This window comes from Salvelinus namaycush, chromosome 41, assembly GCF_016432855.1.
Source record: "Salvelinus namaycush isolate Seneca chromosome 41, SaNama_1.0, whole genome shotgun sequence".
In the NCBI taxonomy this organism is placed as follows: Eukaryota; Metazoa; Chordata; class Actinopteri; order Salmoniformes; family Salmonidae; genus Salvelinus; species Salvelinus namaycush.
In genome coordinates this window covers 20,024,882-20,044,752 of record NC_052347.1, presented here as the reverse complement: position 1 = coordinate 20,044,752, position 19,871 = coordinate 20,024,882, and the positions used below count along the sequence as shown (strand labels likewise).

General features: G+C 43.3%; 1 protein-coding gene across 2 annotated transcripts in view; it reads right to left on the bottom strand.

Annotated features, from left to right (window-relative positions):
• LOC120034529 (adhesion G protein-coupled receptor E1-like) overlaps window positions 1-19,871 on the bottom strand; it is a 59,442-nt gene that overhangs the window by 28,815 nt on the left and 10,756 nt on the right. Inside the window, exons 4-7 of one of the 2 annotated variants that reach the window (XM_038981121.1) lie at window positions 18,801-18,953; window positions 5,402-5,479; window positions 3,498-3,680; window positions 2,078-2,230 (exon numbers count right to left, since the gene is read on the bottom strand). In XM_038981121.1, coding sequence (XP_038837049.1) covers window positions 2,078-2,230; window positions 3,498-3,680; window positions 5,402-5,479; window positions 18,801-18,953 — 567 coding nt within the window. Of the gene's footprint in view, window positions 1-2,077; window positions 2,231-3,497; window positions 3,681-5,401; window positions 5,480-13,462; window positions 13,608-18,800; window positions 18,954-19,871 lie in introns of those variants that run through there. The other variant, XM_038981122.1, reaches the window with a different exon arrangement.

Genomic DNA, 19,871 nt, shown 5'->3' with positions numbered 1-19,871 from the left:
CCAAGGAAAAATAAAACATTTCACTAAATACACGAAAACCCTAATTCATGTCAAATGTCATGTCAGATGTCATGTCAGATTAAAGTTCGCCCTTCTGTTTTACCCTTTGAGTTTACCCTTCTTGCTTCATCATATTACCCCAGACTTAGAAAAATAGGCTTGTTCACCAAAATAGCCTGACTGATTGTAATGCATAACCACTGGGCACAGACATCAGTTCAACGTCTAGTTTGGATTTACATTTGGTTGAGCTGTCAACTAACTTGAATTGAATGTGAATTCAACCTGAAATCAACCACAAATTTCACCCTGTCATTGGATTTAGGTTAAAAGTTAGGTGATAAAAATACCAAATTCCCTTACGTTGATGAATTTTTGCAAACCTAATCAGTTTTTTTGGTTGAAATGACATGGAAACAGTGTTGATTCAACCAGTTTTTGCCCAGTGTGTAAGTGGTTGTCACTGATCTTGGAGTGGTTATTATGGGTCAATGTACATTCACTTCACAGACCAGTTCATTCTGTCCCAAAGGTCCTCCTCTAGCCATCCAACACACACAATTCCACACAGTCCCTTTATATGCTAGCGAGCCAATCACAGGCCAATAGATATGATCTTGGCACGGTTCCAGCTCATCCTGTTGTCTCCTCACCCCTTTTCCTGTTCATGCAGAGGATGAATATATTAGACAAATGTTTGGGCTTTATTTCGGATCTATTTGTTTTTTATTGTGTTTCTTCTAAAGGCTCAAACAATCGAGACAACCCTCAAACATGGGCTGCCTGTCTCAACTACTACCTGACCTGGACCAGACCAGAGGCCTGACTGGAGCCGGCGCAGCATCGGGGGAGGAAATGGTTGTGTTCATTAGGGCACACCCCATGAAAACTTTTTGCAAACGGAAAATGAAAACAAGTGTTTTTGACCCACATAGTCACATAAAATATAAAGAATATGACATACTGTTCCTATAACATAACATACCCAAACTGTTTTAGTTGGAGCAGAATCAATCAAAAGTCATTACAAGATATCAAAATGATCTAATATCTAGTGTAGATCATCTCTTCACAGCTCGCTCTGTGACTTCCTTGCTCTCTTACTCTACGCCAGCCTTTTATAAAGCAGAATATATTTAACTCAACCCTGAAAACCACCCTCTCATAACCACATCCCCTTATAAAACACAAGCTGTTGCTCTGCAACCAATGAAGTGTTGCGTTGCAAAAATAAACAGAACTGTTGCATCATGTCAAGCATTACAGCAGCACCACCATATAGCTGATAAACTGCACTGCATAGATTACGTTTTGATGACTTTCTTGATGGAAAAAAGATCTTAAAATGAGAGCTCCTTGCCTGTCCACAATGGAAAGTGACACTCTAACACCAGTCTGAGGTGGTTGATCACAGCTTCAGAACTTTCACTAGTGTGTGAACAACGTGGTACTGTTGGCTATACAGTATGTAGGCAAAAGGGTACCGACCCTGGTCCCACTGTTAACCAGCCCCTGAATAGATAGCCTGGTCCCAGATCTGTTTGTGCCAATGGCGTGACAATGACCATAGCGGTTGGCAAGACAGCGCAAACAGATCTGGGACCTGGCTATTGAATAGATACCCTGATGGTGACATCATAGGTTCCATTTCCTGGCAGCTGTTTTAGGAACGCTGTAAAATCTGCTGCTTCCTGTGTCAGGGTATGGACAGTGAGGTAGAGAGACGTTGGTGAGGTATTTAAAAACAAACTTTTCAACCAAATCTTCTCATTATATGAGAAGGCAAGAGAAGGCAGCCTGTCCTATTTGTGGCTGAGCAAACTTTTCTTTTCGGAAATCATGATTTACATTTTTTTATTTATAGAATTTTAATGTTGACGCACTGTGTATGCTTCCCGCAAATTGTGCTGTCGTCCACACACTCGTTTCTATCTACATGTGGGTAAAAAACACCATTAGGAAAAGGAAACTCTCACCATTTCATACATGATGACATCCTGTATATGCCTGATATGCTCTCTGGATGTACACATCTTTTGATATTTAGTGTTATCACCAGTTTTCTTTGGCATCTTACCTTCACACGTGGCTCTTTGGCCAAATGTAAAACTTTCCGCTCCAGTACTGGAGACAAACCCCTCATTGCAGATGCAGGAGTAGGACCCTAACACATTGTGACACTCGGCATTGGGACAACAGGTGTCCTTATTCTCCAAACACTCGTTGATGTCTTGAGGCACAGAGAAAGGAATAGTCAGTCACACCTCAAATGCAAACGTAGAATATACACTGGACAAAAATTTAAACGCAACATGTAACTGTTGGTCCCATGTTTCATGAGCTGAAATGTTGTGTACAAATTTGTTTACATCCTTGTTAGTGAGCATTTCTCCTTTGCCAAGATAATCCGGCATATCAAGAAGCTGATTATACAGCATGATCATTACACAGGTGCACCTTGTACTGCGGACAATAAAAGGCCACTCTAAAATGTGCAGTTTTGTCACACAACACAATGCCACAGATTTCTCAAGTTTTGAGGGAGCGTGCAATTGACTTCAGGAATGTCCACCAGAGCTGGTGTTAATTTCTCTACCAAAATCCGCCTCCAATGTTGTTTTAGAGAATTTGGCAGTACTTCAAACCGGCATAGCGATCGCAGACAGCATGTATGGCGTTGTGTGGGCGAGTGGTTTGCTAATGTCAACGTTGTGAACAGAGTGACCCGATGGTGGCGGTGGGGTTATTGTATGGGCAGGCATAAGCTATGGACAACGAACACAATTGCATTTAATCTATGACAATTTGAATGCACAGAGATACAGTGACGAGATCCAGAGACCCATTGACGTGCCCTTCATCAGCCGCCATCACCTTATGTTTCAGCATGATAATGCACAGCCCCATGTCGCAAGGATCTGTACACAATTCCTTGAAGCTGAAAATGTCCCAGTTCTTTCATGGCCTGCATACTCACCAGACATGTTGAGCATGTTTGGAATGCTCTGGATCGACGTGTGCGACAGCGTGTTCCAGTTCCGATCAATATTCATCAACTTCACACAGTCATTGAAGAGGAGTGGGACAACATTCCACAGGCCACAATCAACAGCCTGATCAACTCTATGTGAAGGAGATGTGTTGCGCTGCATGAGGCAAATGGTGGCCACTTCAGATACTGACTGGTTTCTGATCCACGCCCCTTCCTTTTTAAAGGTATCTGTGACCAACAGATTCATATCTGTATTCCCAGTCATGTGAAATCCATAGATAATGGTCTAATTTATTTATTTCAATTGATTGATTTCCTTATATGAACTGTAACTCAGTAAATTATTTTAAATTTTTGCATGTTGCGTTTATATTTTGTTCAGTACAGTATAGTCACTATAGTGAATAAGTGTATGGATTCCAAAATTGCAGCAGTGCTGTGTTCTCTGGCCAGGACTGCAATGTATAGAAATGCTATAAGGTAACTAAAAAAGAGAGTTGTTTACCTATACATTTTTCAGGTGAGGCAGCTGTGAAGTTCATCCGCTGTGATGATGATCTGAACCCAAGAGCACATTGACAGTAGAAGCTTCCTTCAGTGTTGATGCATGCTGCATTCTCACCACAGATTTGTGGTGTTACAGGGTCATCGTCATAGTAATCACTAGGAGGATTACACTCATCCTCATCTGGGGTCAAAAACAGAGGCATTGAGAAAGTGTGAAGAGAGGTAGAATGGTTGGGGAATGGGAATGGTCATTTAAAATATAATAGAGATATACAGTTGAAGTCGGAAGTTTAGATACACCTTAGCAAAATACATTTAAACTCAGTTTTCACAATTCCTGACATTTAATCCAATTAAAAATCCCTGTCTTAGGTCAGTTAGGATCACCACTTTATTTTAAGAATGTGAAATGTCAGAATAATAGTAGAGAGAATGATTTATTTCAGCTTTTATTTCTTACATCACATTCTCAGTGGGTCAGAAGTTTACATACACTCAATTAGTATTTGGTAGCGTTGCCTTTAAAATTGTTTAACTTGGGTCAAATGTTTCAGGTAGCCTTCCACAAGCTTCCCACAATAAGTTGGGTGAATTTTCGCCCATTCCTCCTGACAGAGCTGGTGTAACTGAGTCAGGTTTGTAGGCCTCCTTGCTCGCACACGCTTTTTCAATTCTGCCCACAAATTTTCTATGGCATTGAGGTCAGGGCTTTGTGATGGCCACTCCAATACCTTGACTTTGTAAGCCATTTTGCCACAACTTTGGAAGTATGCTTGGGGTCATTGTCCATTTGGAAGACCCATTTGTGACCAAGCTTTAACTTCCTGACTGATGTCTTCAATATATCCACATCATTTTCCTACCGCATGATGCCATCGATTTGTGATGCACCAGTCCCTCCTGCAGCAAAGCACCCCCACAACGTGCTTCACGGTTGGGATGGTGTTCTTCGGCTTGCAAGCCTCTCCCTTTTTCCTCCAAACATGATGATGGTCATTATGGCCAACAGTTCTATTTTTGTTTCATCAGACCAGAGGCCATTTCTCCAAAAAGTACAATGTTTGTCCCCATGTGCAGTTGCAAACGGTAGTCTGGCTTTTTATGACGGTTTTGGAGCAGTGGCTTCTTCCTTGCTGAACGGCCTTTGAGGTTATGCCGATATAGAACTTGTTTTTACTGTGCATATAGATACTTTTGTACCTGTTTCCTCCAGCATCTTCACAAGGTCCTTTGCTGTTGTTCTGAAATTGATTTGCACTTTTAGCACCAAAGTACGTTCATCTCTAGGAGACAGAACTCGTCTCCTTCCTGAGCGGTATGACGGCTGTGTTGTCCCATGATGTTTATACTTGCATACTATTGTTTGTACAGATGAACGTGGTACCTTCAGGCGTTTGGAATTTGCTCCCAAGGATGAACCAGACTTGTGGAGGTCTACAAGTTTTTTTTCTGGGGTCTTGGCTGATTTCTTTTGATTTTCCCATGATGTCAAGCAAAGAGGCACTGAGTTTGAAGGTAGGCCTTGAAATACATCCACAGGTACACCTCCAATTGACTCAAAATATGTCAATTAGTCTATCAGAAGCTTCTAAAGCCATGACAACATTTTCTGGAATTTTCCAAGCTGTTTAAAGGCACAGTCAACTTAGTGTATGTAAACTTCTCACCCACTGGAATTGTGATACAGTGAATTATAAGTGAAATAATCTGTAAACAGTTGTTGGAAAAATTACTTGTGTCATGCATAAAGTAGATGTCCTAACTGACTTGCCAAAACAATAGTTTGTTAACAAGAAATTTATGGAGTGGTTGAAAAACGAGTTTTAATGACTCCAACCTAAGTGTATGTAAACGACTTCAACTGTATATAGAAGATATCATACAAGACAGACATGTACATACCGATGCAATCTTTCTCAATTTTCGAGAATCCTGGGGGACAGCCTGATACATGTTCCATCAGCGGGGCAAGGTGAAGAGCTGCAGAGGAAGCAACAGGCAGATTCTCCAATAAGTTGTCCCATTATCATATGGTCAGTGCTATCCTGGATACTTGGAACATCCCTACCCTAAAGCCTAACCCTAACCGTAACCCTCACCTTACCCTAACCTTCCCCCTTACCTTTTTACATTTCAAATTTAATATGGTAGGGACGTCCCAAGGATCCTGGATAGCACAGAACATTAATGGTATTGGGGGAATGCCCGGGAACATGTGTAATATTGACAAGTACATGACAAAACTACTTTTGTAGAACCAACCTTTTACTATGATTGTAAGGTTGTAACATTAATCAGTTGGAGAGGTTTCAGGAACAGAAACTTACAGCAATAGTTTGTAAAGGTTTAAAGGTTTATCTCTCTCTGTTCAAAAAGGTATACCCCCTATCTGGATTTCAGCAGATTGTTCCTATGGCAACTGTGCTCACAGGATATGCCCATAATAACCCCTGAATTGCACACGGCTGTCCGGAGGTGACCATTTCCTCTTTACCAGGAAGCCATCACTTGGCATGGGACTATGTGATAATGACTGTAAACCTCCTGAGTCTGTATGATAGTGAATGGGTAGTCAGTCCATTGTGGTAATGAGTGGAGAGAAGAGGCAGCAGTAGTGTGGAATGTTGTGGTCACAGAGAGAGTCTTCTAAAATTCCAAGCATCTGCCTCTAACCCTAGGAAGCTCTTTGCCACCTTCTCCTCCCTCCTGAATCCTCCTCCCCCCCCCCCCCCCCCCCTCCTCCCTCTCTTCGGATGACTTCGTCAACCATTTTGAAAAGAAGGTTGACGACATCCGATCCTCGTTTGCTAAGTCAAACGACACCGCTGGTTCTGCTCACACTGCCCTACCCTGTGCTTTGACCTCTTTCTCCCCTCTCTCCCCAGATGAAATCTCGCGTCTTGTGACGGCCGGCCGCCCAACAACCTGCCCGCTTGACCCTATCCCCTCCTCTCTTCTCCAGACCATTTCCGGAGACCTTCTCCCTTACCTCACCTCGCTCATCAACTCATCCTTGACCGCTGGCTACGTCCCTTCCGTCTTCAAGAGAGCGAGAGTTGCACCCCTTCTGAAAAAACCTACACTCGATCCCTCCGATGTCAACAACTACAGACCAGTATCCCTTCTTTCTTTTCTCTCCAAAACTCTTGAACGTGCCATCCTTGGCCAGCTCTCCTGCTATCTCTCTCAGAATGACCTTCTTGATCCAAATCAGTCAGGTTTCAAGACTAGTCATTCAACTGAGACTGCTCTTCTCTGTGTCACGGAGGCGCTCCGCACTGCTAAAGCTAACTCTCTCTCCTCTGCTCTCATCCTTCTAGACCTATCGGCTGCCTTTGATACTGTGAACCATCAGATCCTCCTCTCCACCCTCTCCGAGTTGGGCATCTCCGGCGCGGCCCACGCTTGGATTGCGTCCTACCTGACAGGTCGCTCCTACCAGGTGGCGTGGCGAGAATCTGTCTCCTCACCACGTGCTCTCACCACTGGTGTCCCCCAGGGCTCTGTTCTAGGCCCTCTCCTATTCTCGCTATACACCAAGTCACTTGGCTCTGTCATAACCTCACATGGTCTCTCCTATCATTGCTATGCAGACGACACACAATTAATCTTCTCCTTTCCCCCTTCTGATAACCAGGTGGCGAATCGCATCTCTGCATGTCTGGCAGACATATCAGTGTGGATGACGGATCACCACCTCAAGCTGAACCTCGGCAAGACGGAGCTGCTCTTCCTCCCGGGGAAGGACTGCCCGTTCCATGATCTCGCCATCACGGTTGACAACTCCATTGTGTCCTCCTCCCAGAGCGCTAAGAACCTTGGCGTGATCCTGGACAACACCCTGTCGTTCTCAACTAACATCAAGGCGGTGGCCCGTTCCTGTAGGTTCATGCTCTACAACATCCGCAGAGTACGACCCTGCCTCACACAGGGAAACGGCGCAGGTCCTAATCCAGGCACTTGTCATCTCCCGTCTGGATTACTGCAACTCGCTGTTGGCTGGGCTGCCTGTGCCATTAAACCCCTACAACTCATCCAGAACGCCGCAGCCCGTCTGGTGTTCAACCTTCCCAAGTTCTCTCACGTCACCCCGCTCCTCCGCTCTCTCCACTGGCTTCCAGTTGAAGCTCGCATCCGCTACAAGACCATGGTGCTTGCCTACGGAGCTCCGTACCTTCAGGCTCTGATCAGGCCCTACACCCAAACAAGGGCACTGCGTTCATCCACCTCTGGCCTGCTCGCCTCCCTACCTCTGAGGAAGTACAGTTCCCACTCAGCCCAGTCAAAACTGTTCGCTGCTCTGGCACCCCAATGTTGGAACAAACTCCCTCACGACGCCAGGACAGCGGAGTCAATCACCACCTTCCGGAGACACCTGAAACCCCACCTCTTTAAGGAATACCTAGGATAGGATAAAGTAATCCTTGTAACCCCCCCCCCCCCCCTTAACAGATTTAGATGCACTATTGTAAAGTGGCTGTTCCACTGGATATCATAAGGTGAATGCACCAATTTGTAAGTCGCTCTGGATAAGAGCGTCTGCTAAATGACTTAAATGTAAATGTAAATGTAAAACGATGTGTAGGCACTGTTTAAGTTCCACATTGATGGTGCTCTCTGTTTCACTCTAACTAGTAAAAAATATGAAGACAAAACGTTTTTAAATAGTGTAACATTTCATTGAGGAATCATCTGTCAAACAATGTTCTCTGATACAGTAGCTTTGTTCTCTCCCTTCACAACCCTCCATTTATCCTCCTCCACTCCATCTGCCAACCAGACTGACACTAACTTTCCAGCTGCTACCATTGAACTGAGTAGCAGAATGGATCTACCGTGTTTTCCCTCCACAGATAACTGTTTTGCCAGAGTGTGACAGTTGACATCATGGCTTGTCATTATTCTACCCTTAGGTGCCTCTCAAGGCTTATAATCTATTTCCCCTTGCATAGCTTTCAAGATGGCGCTGATAGACATGGTCGCCCTGTTCATGGCTCCTTTTTATGTTATTTCTCACCTTATTAGCGCAGAACATCCTTTGCATTATTACATACAGCCAGAAATAACTTTTGAACATTAAAGCGGCGGTAACTCACAAGCATTTTTGCAAGAAAACAACTTTCCTGAATTTGATCCTTTGTTCTTACCCCCCAAGGCAATTCCACTTATCCCAGTGACTGCTCCAAGATGCTGGCCGGTGGAGGCGTTAATACCACCCACTGCTTCCGAGTATATTACTCGCTAATGTTCAGTGCCTGGACAATAAAGTAGACAAGGTCAGGGCGAGGATCTCCTTCCATACTGTCCCTGTCCATACAGCCAGCTGTACATCGCGCAGACAGGAATAAAGAACTCTCCGGGAAAAAGAAAGGCAGATGTGTATGATTAACTACTCATGGTATGATTGTGGTAATGTACAGGAACTCAAGTCCTTTTGTTCACCCGACCTAGAATTCCTCACAATCAAATGCAGTCTGCATTACCTCCAGAGAGAATTCTCCACGGTCATCATCACAGCCATGTATATTCCCCCTCAAGCTGATACCATGACGGCTCTCAAGGAACTACACTGGACTTTGTGCAGACTGGAAACCGCATATCCTGAGGCCGCATTTATTGTAGCTGGGGACTTTAATAAAACAAATCTGACGAAAGCACTACTGAAGTTTTATCAACACATCATCTGCGTCACGCGAGCTTCAAAAACTCTCGACCATTGCTACTCTCCCTTCTGGGATGGCTACAAGGCCCTTCCCGGCCTAAATCAGATCACGCCTCCATCCTGCTCCTCCCTTCCTATAGGTAGAAACTAAAACAGGAAGTAGCCATGGTAAGGACTATTCAGTGCTGGTGTGACCAATCGGAATCCATGCTTCAAGATTGTTTTGATCACGCGGACAGAGAAATGTTCCGGGTTGCTTCTGTGAATAACATTGACGTATACACTGACACGGTGACTGAGTTCATCAGGCAGTGCATAGGGGATGTTGTTCCCACTGTGACTATTAAAACTGTGGATAGATGGCAGCATTCTTGCAAAACCACCGCATTTGACCATGGCAAGGTGACTGGGAATATAGTTGAGTACAAACAGTCCAGTTATGCCCTCCGTATGGCATTCAAACAGGCAAAACGTCAGTACAGAGACAAAGTGAAGTCGCAATTGAACAGCTCAGACACGAGACCTATGTGGCAGGGACTCCAGACAATCACGGATTATAAAGGGAAAACCAGCCACCGGACACCGACATCTTGCTACCTGACAAGCTAAACACCTTTGCCCGCTTCAAGGGAAACACAGTGCCGTGGACTGTAAGCTCTCGTTCTCTGTGGCCTATGTGAGTAAAACATTTAAGCATGCTAACCCTCGCAAGGCTGCCAGCCCAGACGTCATCCCTAGCCGCATCCTCAGAGCATGCACAGACCAGCTGGCTGGAGTGTTTACGGACATATTCAACCTCTCCCTATCTCAGTTCTGTCATCATGAAGTGCTTTGAGAGGCTAGTTAAGGATCATACCTCACCTGACACCCTAGACACACTGCATTTCGCATACCGCCTCAATAGATCCACAGATGATGCAATCACCATCTCACTGCACACTGCACTATCCCATCTGGACAATGACTTATGTAAGAATGCTGTTCATTGACTACAGCTCAACCTTCAACACCATAGTACCCTCCAAACTCATCATTAAGCTTGAGGACCTGGGTCTGAACCCCGCCCTGCGCAACTGTGTCCTGGACTTCCTGATGGGCTGCCCCCAGGTGGTGAAAGTAGGCAACAACACCTCCAGTACGCTGATCCTCAACACAGGGGCATGACAAGGGTGCGCGATCAGCCCCCTTGTGTACTCCCTGTTCACCCATGACTGCGTGGTCATGTTCGTCACGTTCATTTGCAGACGACAAAACAGTGGTAGGCCTGATTACCAACAATGACGAGACAGCCTACAGGGAAAGGGCTGAGGGCCCTGGGGGAGTGGTGCCAGGAAAATAATCTGTCCATCAACTTCAACAAAACAAAGGAGCTGATTGTGGACAGCAGAGGGAGCATTCCCCCATCCACATCGACGGGACCGCAGTGGAGAAGGTGAAAAGCTTCAAAGTCCTTGGCGCACACATCACTGACAATCTGAAATGGTCCACCCACACAAATTCGGCTTGGCCCATAAGACCCTCACAAACTTTTACAGATGCACCATTGAGAGCATCCTGTCGGGCTGTATCACCGCTTGTTACGGCAACTGCACCGTCCGCAAAGACAGGGCTCTCCAGAGGGTAGTGTGGTCTGCCCAATGTATTTCCCGGGGCATACTGCCTGGCCTCTAGGACATCTACAGTACCCGGTGTCACAGGAAGGCCAGGAAGACCATCATGGACCTCAGCCACCCGAGCCACGGCCTGTTCACCCCGCAACCATCCAGAAGGCGAGGTAAGTACAGGTGCATCAAAGCTGGAACTGAGAGGCTGAAAAACAGCTTCTATCGCAAGGCCATGAGACTGTTAAATAGTCACCACTAGCTGGCCACCGTCCAATACCTTGCCCTGAACTTTAATCACTGTCACTAGACGGCTACCACCTGGTTACTCTACCATGCACCTTAGAGGCTGCTGCCCTATGTACATAGTCATGGAACACTCGTCACTTTAATAATGGAACACTGGTCACTTTACATACTGTTTTATATACATATACTCCGTACTCCAACATTGCTCGTCCTAATATTTCTATATTTCTTAATTCCATTATTTTACTTTTTAGATTTGTGTGAATTGTTGTGTATTGTCAGATATTACTGCAAGCATTTCGCTACACCCCAATAACATCTGCAAAAAATATGTACGCGACCAATAACATTTTATTTTATTTGATACTTCTAAAGGTTTCAGCCATTGAGACACTAACTAACCAAATGCACCTAAAGAGGGATAGTCGCCTCACCTCAATTAGCCACCCCTTGCAACGTGTCATCAAAGACTTCCTGTCTTCTTCACGGCAGCGAGACATCACACTGAATGTTATCACCTTGCTGTGATGTCATGGCAACAAGGATATACAGTGTATGTGTGTGCATACGTGTGCATGTTTTTGTGTTTGTGTGTGTGTGTGTGTGAGCGTGTGTGTGCATGCACATGTGTGCGTTTCAAAGACAATATGGGTGAGGCGGAGTGGGTGTGACTGTTATCAGACTGTGGGGTGCTTCAGGGGAGATCACAGAGTATAAATACCACTGTTAAAGGCCGAGGAACAGAGGGTCTCTTTAGGGAGAGGGACCCAGAGTCTAGGATGAAGATAGGGAGAGTGTCTCTCTCTGGCTGTCTCTCTGTCTACTGCTAATTCCTCTGAATGTGCTCCTTCAGGCTTTTAGTCCTCAGATTCCCAGAAGTCATTCAGTGTTATGACAACGGTCTGTCCTTTAGGTTCCATTCAGTTCTGATGAGTGTCATTGTTTCCATATTAAGAGCTGTGTCCCTATTGCTCTGTCTTACTCAATGAACCAGTAAAAAGTACTTCCTGATTTTCCATTTACTGGAAATAAGTTATAAACGCTAATGCCGTAAAAGGGATTCCACAAGGAAGCAAGACAGATCTATTAGCCACATGTAAAATAGTTGCAATAAACTGAACAACTGAACAATTTCAACAGGCTATTAACAGGATTTTAAATGGATTCCAACCTTGGCACACACAATGGCACGTTGTCGTCTCAAATATCTCAAAGGGACTTGCTGTGCTCTCCCCCCACCGTATGTCTTAGAGATGTTCTCAATTGTTGTGATTAAACCACTATATCATTAAACCTGCAATTACTGAGAAGAACGAGATACATTTCTGCTGTCATCTGACTCATTTCAATACAAAGGATTCAAATAACTCACACTGGTGTAAAGTACTTAAGTAAAAATACTTTAAAGTACTACTTAAGTAGATTTTGGTGTATCTGTACTTCACTATGTATATTTTTGACAACTTTTACTTTTACTTCACTACATTCCTAAAGAAAATAATGTACTTTTTACTCCATACATTTTCCTTCACACCCTAAAGTACTCTTTACATTTTGAATGCTTAGCAGGACAGGAAAATGTTCCAATTTACACCCTTATCAAGAGAACATCCCTGGTCATCCCTACTGTCTGGCGGACTCACTAAGCACAAATGCTTTGTTTGTACATGATGTCTGAGTGTTGGAGTGTGCCCCTGGCTAACCATACATTCTTAAAACAAGAAAATTGTGCCGTCTGGTTTGCATAATATAAGGAATGTGAAAGGATGTATACATTTACTTTTGATACTTAAGTACATTTAAAACCAAATACTTTTAGACTTTTACTCAAGTAGTATTTTACTGGCTGACTTTCACTTTTACTTGAGTAATATTCTATAAAGGTACCTTTAATTTTCCTTAAGTATGACAATTGGGTACTTTATATGACAACTCCACCATTCCGCTTTACTTAATAACATTTTTCAGTTGTTCCTAAATGTAGTTTCAGCTTATGTCAGAAATTATGTCTAATGCAATCTGAGAGTAGCCTGATCCCAGATCTGTTTGTGTTTGGCATGTGATCATGACCATAGGGGTTGTCAAGACAGTAAGAACAGATCTTGGAGCAGGCTAAGCTGAGAGGTGTTCAACCCTGTAGTGACCTCCTGTGGGACCCTGATCATGATGACCTGCCAATGAATTTGCACGTTAGCATTTCAGGCAAATCCTAATTTAAGTCAAATGATCACTTAGTTATGCTTTGATATCAATGGGAGACTAAGTGAAAATTCAATTAAAGTTAGGATTTGCCTCTTCAAGTTCAACAGCCACATGTCTTTTACTTTACTCTTCATCTAACCATCCCGACCAAACATAAACACTGTCTGATTTAGTGCTTTCTCTCCCAAACACACAACCTTCTCCATGGCAACATGACTTCTGTGTAAACAGTTTACAAAAAGGACTCACCCAGAATCAGGAGATGCAGTCTGCCTGTCATGGTGAAGAATAATCTCACTATGAGAATCACAACGCACAAGATTAGACCAGGGCTGAAACTCTGCCCCTATCTGAACGGTCTATTCAAAAGTGTGATAAAGATCCGGCTTCTCTTTTTCTCAGGAGTTTCTCCAAACTTCTCAGGGTTGTTTTACTGAAGAAAAATGGCACCCATATCCATCAACTCAGTCAAGCTTCTGTCTAGTAGATTGAGCTCTGCTGACATCACCAAATGAGAGATAAAATGACAAGTAGTCACTGTGCTCTCATCACTTGCCTAGAACTCTGTGTCTCTCACTCACTCTCCTTCTCTTCCACCCTGTGTGTTTGGCTGTGGTGGTCTGGGCTGTGTCTGGCTCACTGGCATACTAAGAGGTTTCTGGGCAGAGTTTCAGTTGAGCCGCTGGTGTTGAGTCACGCCCCTGAGACAGTGAGGGAGCGAAATGAGGTTGGAGGACGAGGAGGGGGCAACTGCTGCTGTTTCATTTATGATCTCTGCTCTTTAGGGTTCCATGACTTTAAATCATAACATTTGATTTACGCACAGAAAGAAAATGACTTGTTTTTAATGTCCATTGTTAGTGGATTCCACTGGGAGTTTTGTATATTACACTACATTGTTACATTGTTATCAGTATGAACAGACGCCATCTGCTCAAAGACAAAAAGGAGAGAACCATATATTTGTCATCACCACCATTAATAGACAACCACAGCCTATGGGAGTGTGTCCAAGCAGTGTTCTGTATAACAATGAACAGTCTCACAACCCAGACTCCTTCATGTCTGATTCCATTTAGGCCACACAGTTTGATAGAGTGGAGGAAGTGGAAAACAAGGTTGTAGACAGAAAGAAAGACATAGAGAGGGGGAGGAAACTATTTGCACATCATTACAACACAGTATATATCCATAATATGACATTTGAAATGTCTTTATTCCTTTAGAGAGAGAGAGAGAGAGAGATCATGGAACCCTAAAGAGCAGTGATCAACAAAATGACTAGGAAATACATTTATTTCCATGACAGCATTAAAAGCAATTTTGGATTGACCAATGTAGATATTTTCAAAAAGATGCAACTTAAAATGTATATTTTACCGAATCTTTTGGACGTCAGAGTAATGTTGAGGGAATCCTATTTTGTGATATACAAAACCTTGCAGAGAGCCTTTCCAACTATCCAATCTCTTAAAAAAAAAAAAACTATTGGAACCAAGACTTAAAAAGAACTGATATTGGCACAAGTTGGAGGAAATGTTGGAACATAACTAACTACATTACAGTTAACAAAAATGTATGCTTAATCCAGTATAAACTAAACTAATGTATAGAATGTATTATACAAGAGACAACATTCACAAATTCTACAGCTCAATGGCAGAGTCTTGTAAATCTAACAATGACTCAATAATACATGCCTTCTGGGAATGATCTAAAGTCCAAAAGTTTTCAGTCTGCATATTTCAAGACATGGCATATGAGGGTGCAATGAGGTACTCAATGGGTTGGACTATACTTTTTTGGTCAATCATCTTGAAAAAACATATATTTAAAAACTGGAAATCAACCAATCCTCCATTGTTAACACAATGGAAAGGTGAAATGCTTTATTATTTAAATGTTGAAAGTGTGTGGGCGACGGAGAGAAACAAAGTGGTGCAGTTTGAGGCGAGAGTGATGCAGCGCTGGAGATGGGGTGTGAGCATGTGTGTCTGGGCAGGTGTGATGTAATGATGTTTTGTAATGTTGTTGTTTGTATGTGTATGTTTTGTGTTGTAAAAAATAAAAAAACATACTAAATAATTATTTTACACACCTTCCTAATCTTGATTTGCACCCCGTTTTGCTCTCAGAACAGCCCTGAATTCCCCGGGGCATGGACTCTACAAGGTGTTGAAAGCATTCCACAGGGATGCTGGCCAATCTTGACCCAATGCTTCCCAAATTTGGGTGAAGTTGGCTGGATGTCCTTTGGGTGGTGGACCATTCTTGATACACACAGGAAACGAATCAGCGTGAAAAACCCAGCAGCATTGCAGTTCTTGACACACTCAAACTGGTGCACCTGGCACCTACTACCGTACCCCATTCAAAAGCACTTAAATCTTTTGTCTGCCCATTCACCTTCTGAATGACAGACATACATAATACATTTCTCAATTGTCTCAAGGTTGAAAATCATTCATGAACCTGTCTCCTCCCTTCATCTACACTGATTGAAGTGGATTTAACAGGTGGCATCAATAAGGGAGCTTAGCTTTCACCTGGATTCACCTGGTCAGTCGATGTCATGGAAAGATCAGGTGTTCCTAATGTTTTGTACATTCAGTGTATATACTAACTAATGCTAATGGGTCCTTACCTCCCATCTTATAACTCTTAGCTCCCAATAACTGTATACAGGGTCTGTTCATACAAGTATAGCTCTGTCTAATTTGGGACTTGGGGTGAGGACATTTGGGTGATGGGTGAGGACGGCCATCTGGAATACATCAGTGTTCCTCGCTCCTAAACAATAGCACAGGCATGGAGCTCTGGTGACCTGTGGACCTAGTGGTGACAGACAACTGGCATGGCATGGCCTTGACTGGTTTCATTCTGGTGTCCAGGGAGGAGCAGCAGTTTTACTGTACTGTGACCTTGGTGTGACTAGAATCTGACCTGGGAAAGACTTTAGTGGTGCCAACAATGGATCAAAGAATTCATCAAGATTCCTAGTGTGGGTCTGTTGTACGTACTGCCCTTAGGTGCCAAGGATTCTTATGGTAGTGATGAGTGAACTCTGGCTAAGTTACACCGTCAAATGATACTGTGAACTAATGCAGAGAAAAGGAATGTGATTAAAGAGATGCAGTTTTGAGATATTTGAGCAGGTGGGGCCTAAAAAACATTTTGATAACCAACCATTTATCCCTTACAAAATAATCACTGCCAATAATTAATCTAGTGTAGCTCATTTCCCCACATAACTTTCTTACAGTACATAAAACACAAAGAATAGCTTAGTGGGCAGATGTACTTCCTCACACTCACAATGAGTATGTACACAAAGCCTTTGCTTTAGATAATGTAGTTCTTATACATGGGATTACAATAGTATTTAGCCTGCTGTACATGTTCTGGATCCTACTAGAGAAGAAGTGGAGCACAGATGTATAAATAGTCCACCACAGACTTTATTCAGAGCTGACGTTAAAGCCAGTCAGTGAGGGTGGGCTACAGTACCAAGGAAAAATAAAACATTTCACTAAATACACGAAAAACCCTAATTCATGTCAAATTGTCATGTCAGATGTCATGTCAGATTAAAGTTCGCCCTTCTGTTTTACCCTTTGAGTTTACCCTTCTTGCTTCATCATATTACCCCAGACTTAGAAAAATAGGCTTGTTCACCAAAATAGCCTGACTGATTGTAATGCATAACCCCTGGGCACAGGACATCAGTTTCAACGTCTAGTTTGGATTTACATTTGGTTGAAGCTGTCACTAACTGAATTGAATGTGAATTCAACCTGACATCACCACAAAATTTTCACCCTCCGTCATTGGATTTAGGTAAAAGTTAGGTGATAAAAATACCAAATTCCCTTACGTTGATGAATTTTGCAAACCTATCAGTTTTTTTGGTTGAAATGACATGGAAACAGGTTGATTCAACCAGTTTTTGCCAGTGTGTAAGTGGTTGTCACTGATCTTGGAGTGGTTATTATGGGTCAATGTACATTCACTTCACAGACCAGTTCATTCTGTCCCAAAGGTCCTCCTCTAGCCATCCAACACACACAACTCCACACAGGTCCCTTTATATGCTAGCGAGCCACTCACAGGCCAATAGATATGATCTTGGCACGAGTCCAGCTCATCCTGTTGTCTCCTCACCCCTTTTCCTGTTCATGCAGAGGATGAATATATTAGACAAATGTTTGGGCTTTATTTCGGATCTATTTGTTTTTTATTGTGTTTCTTCTAAAGGCTCAAACAATCGAGACAACCCTCAAACATGGGCTGCCTGTCTCAACTACTACCTGACCTGGACCAGACCAGAGGCCTGACTGGAGCCGGCGCAGCATCGGGGGAGGAAATGGTTGTGTTCATTAGGGCACACCCCATGAAAACTTTTTGCAAACGGAAAATGAAAACAAGTGTTTTTTGACCCACATAGTCACATAAAATATAAAGAATATGACATACTGTTCCTATAACATAACATACCCAAACTGTTTTAGTTGGAGCAGAATCAATCAAAAGTCATTACAAGATATCAAAATGATCTAATATCTAGTGTAGATCATCTCTTCACAGCTCGCTCTGTGACTTCCTTGCTCTCTTACTCTACGCCAGCCTTTTATAAAGCAGAATATATTTAACTCAACCTGAAAACCACCCTCTCATAACCACATCCCCTTATAAAACACAAGCTGTTGCTCTGCAACCAATGAAGTGTTGCGTTGCAAAAATAAACAGAACTGTTGCATCATGTCAAGCATTACAGCAGCACCACCATATAGCTGATAAACTGCACTGCATAGATTACGTTTTGATGACTTTCTTGATGGAAAAAAGATCTTAAAATGAGAGCTCCTTGCTGTCCACAATGGAAAGTGACACTCTAACACCAGTCTGAGGTGGTTGATCACAGCTTCAGAACTTTCACTAGTGTGTGAACAACGTGGTACTGTTGGCTATACAGTATGTAGGCAAAAGGGTACCGACCCTGGTCCCACTGTTAACCAGCCCCTGAATAGATAGCCTGGTCCCAGATCTGTTTTGTGCCAATGGCGTGACAATGACCATAGCGGTTGGCAAGACAGCGCAAACAGATCTGGGACCTGGCCTATTGAATAGATACCCTGATGGTGACATCATAGGTTCCATTTCCTGGCAGCTGTTTTAGGAACGCTGTAAAATCTGCTGCTTCCTGTGTCAGGGGTATGGACAGTGAGGTAGAGAGACGTTGGTGAGGTATTTAAAAACAAACTTTTCAACCAAATCTTCTCATTATATGAGAAGGCAAGAGAAGGCAGCCTGTCCTATTTGTGGCTGAGCAAACTTTTCTTTTCGGAAATCATGATTTACATTTTTTTATTTATAGAATTTTAATGTTGACGCACTGTGTATGCTTCCCGCAAATTGTGCTGTCGTCCACACACTCGTTTCTATCTACATGTGGGTAAAAAACACCATTAGGAAAAGGAAACTCTCACCATTTCATACATGATGACATCCTGTATATGCCTGATATGCTCTCTGGATGTACACATCTTTTGATATTTAGTGTTATCACCAGTTTTCTTTGGCATCTTACCTTCACACGTGGCTCTTTGGCCAAATGTAAAACTTTCCGCTCCAGTACTGGAGACAAACCCCTCATTGCAGATGCAGGAGTAGGACCCTAACACATTGTGACACTCGGCATTGGGACAACAGGTGTCCTTATTCTCCAAACACTCGTTGATGTCTTGAGGCACAGAGAAAGGAATAGTCAGTCACACCTCAAATGCAAACGTAGAATATACACTGGACAAAAATTTAAACGCAACATGTAACTGTTGGTCCCATGTTTCATGAGCTGAAATGTTGTGTACAAATTTGTTTACATCCTTGTTAGTGAGCATTTCTCCTTTGCCAAGATAATCCGGCATATCAAGAAGCTGATTATACAGCATGATCATTACACAGGTGCACCTTGTACTGCGGACAATAAAAGGCCACTCTAAAATGTGCAGTTTTGTCACACAACACAATGCCACAGATTTCTCAAGTTTTGAGGGAGCGTGCAATTGACTTCAGGAATGTCCACCAGAGCTGGTGTTAATTTCTCTACCAAAATCCGCCTCCAATGTTGTTTTAGAGAATTTGGCAGTACTTCAAACCGGCATAGCGATCGCAGACAGCATGTATGGCGTTGTGTGGGCGAGTGGTTTGCTAATGTCAACGTTGTGAACAGAGTGACCCGATGGTGGCGGTGGGGTTATTGTATGGGCAGGCATAAGCTATGGACAACGAACACAATTGCATTTAATCTATGACAATTTGAATGCACAGAGATACAGTGACGAGATCCAGAGACCCATTGACGTGCCCTTCATCAGCCGCCATCACCTTATGTTTCAGCATGATAATGCACAGCCCCATGTCGCAAGGATCTGTACACAATTCCTTGAAGCTGAAAATGTCCCAGTTCTTTCATGGCCTGCATACTCACCAGACATGTTGAGCATGTTTGGAATGCTCTGGATCGACGTGTGCGACAGCGTGTTCCAGTTCCGATCAATATTCATCAACTTCACACAGTCATTGAAGAGGAGTGGGACAACATTCCACAGGCCACAATCAACAGCTGATCAACTCTATGTGAAGGAGATGTGTTGCGCTG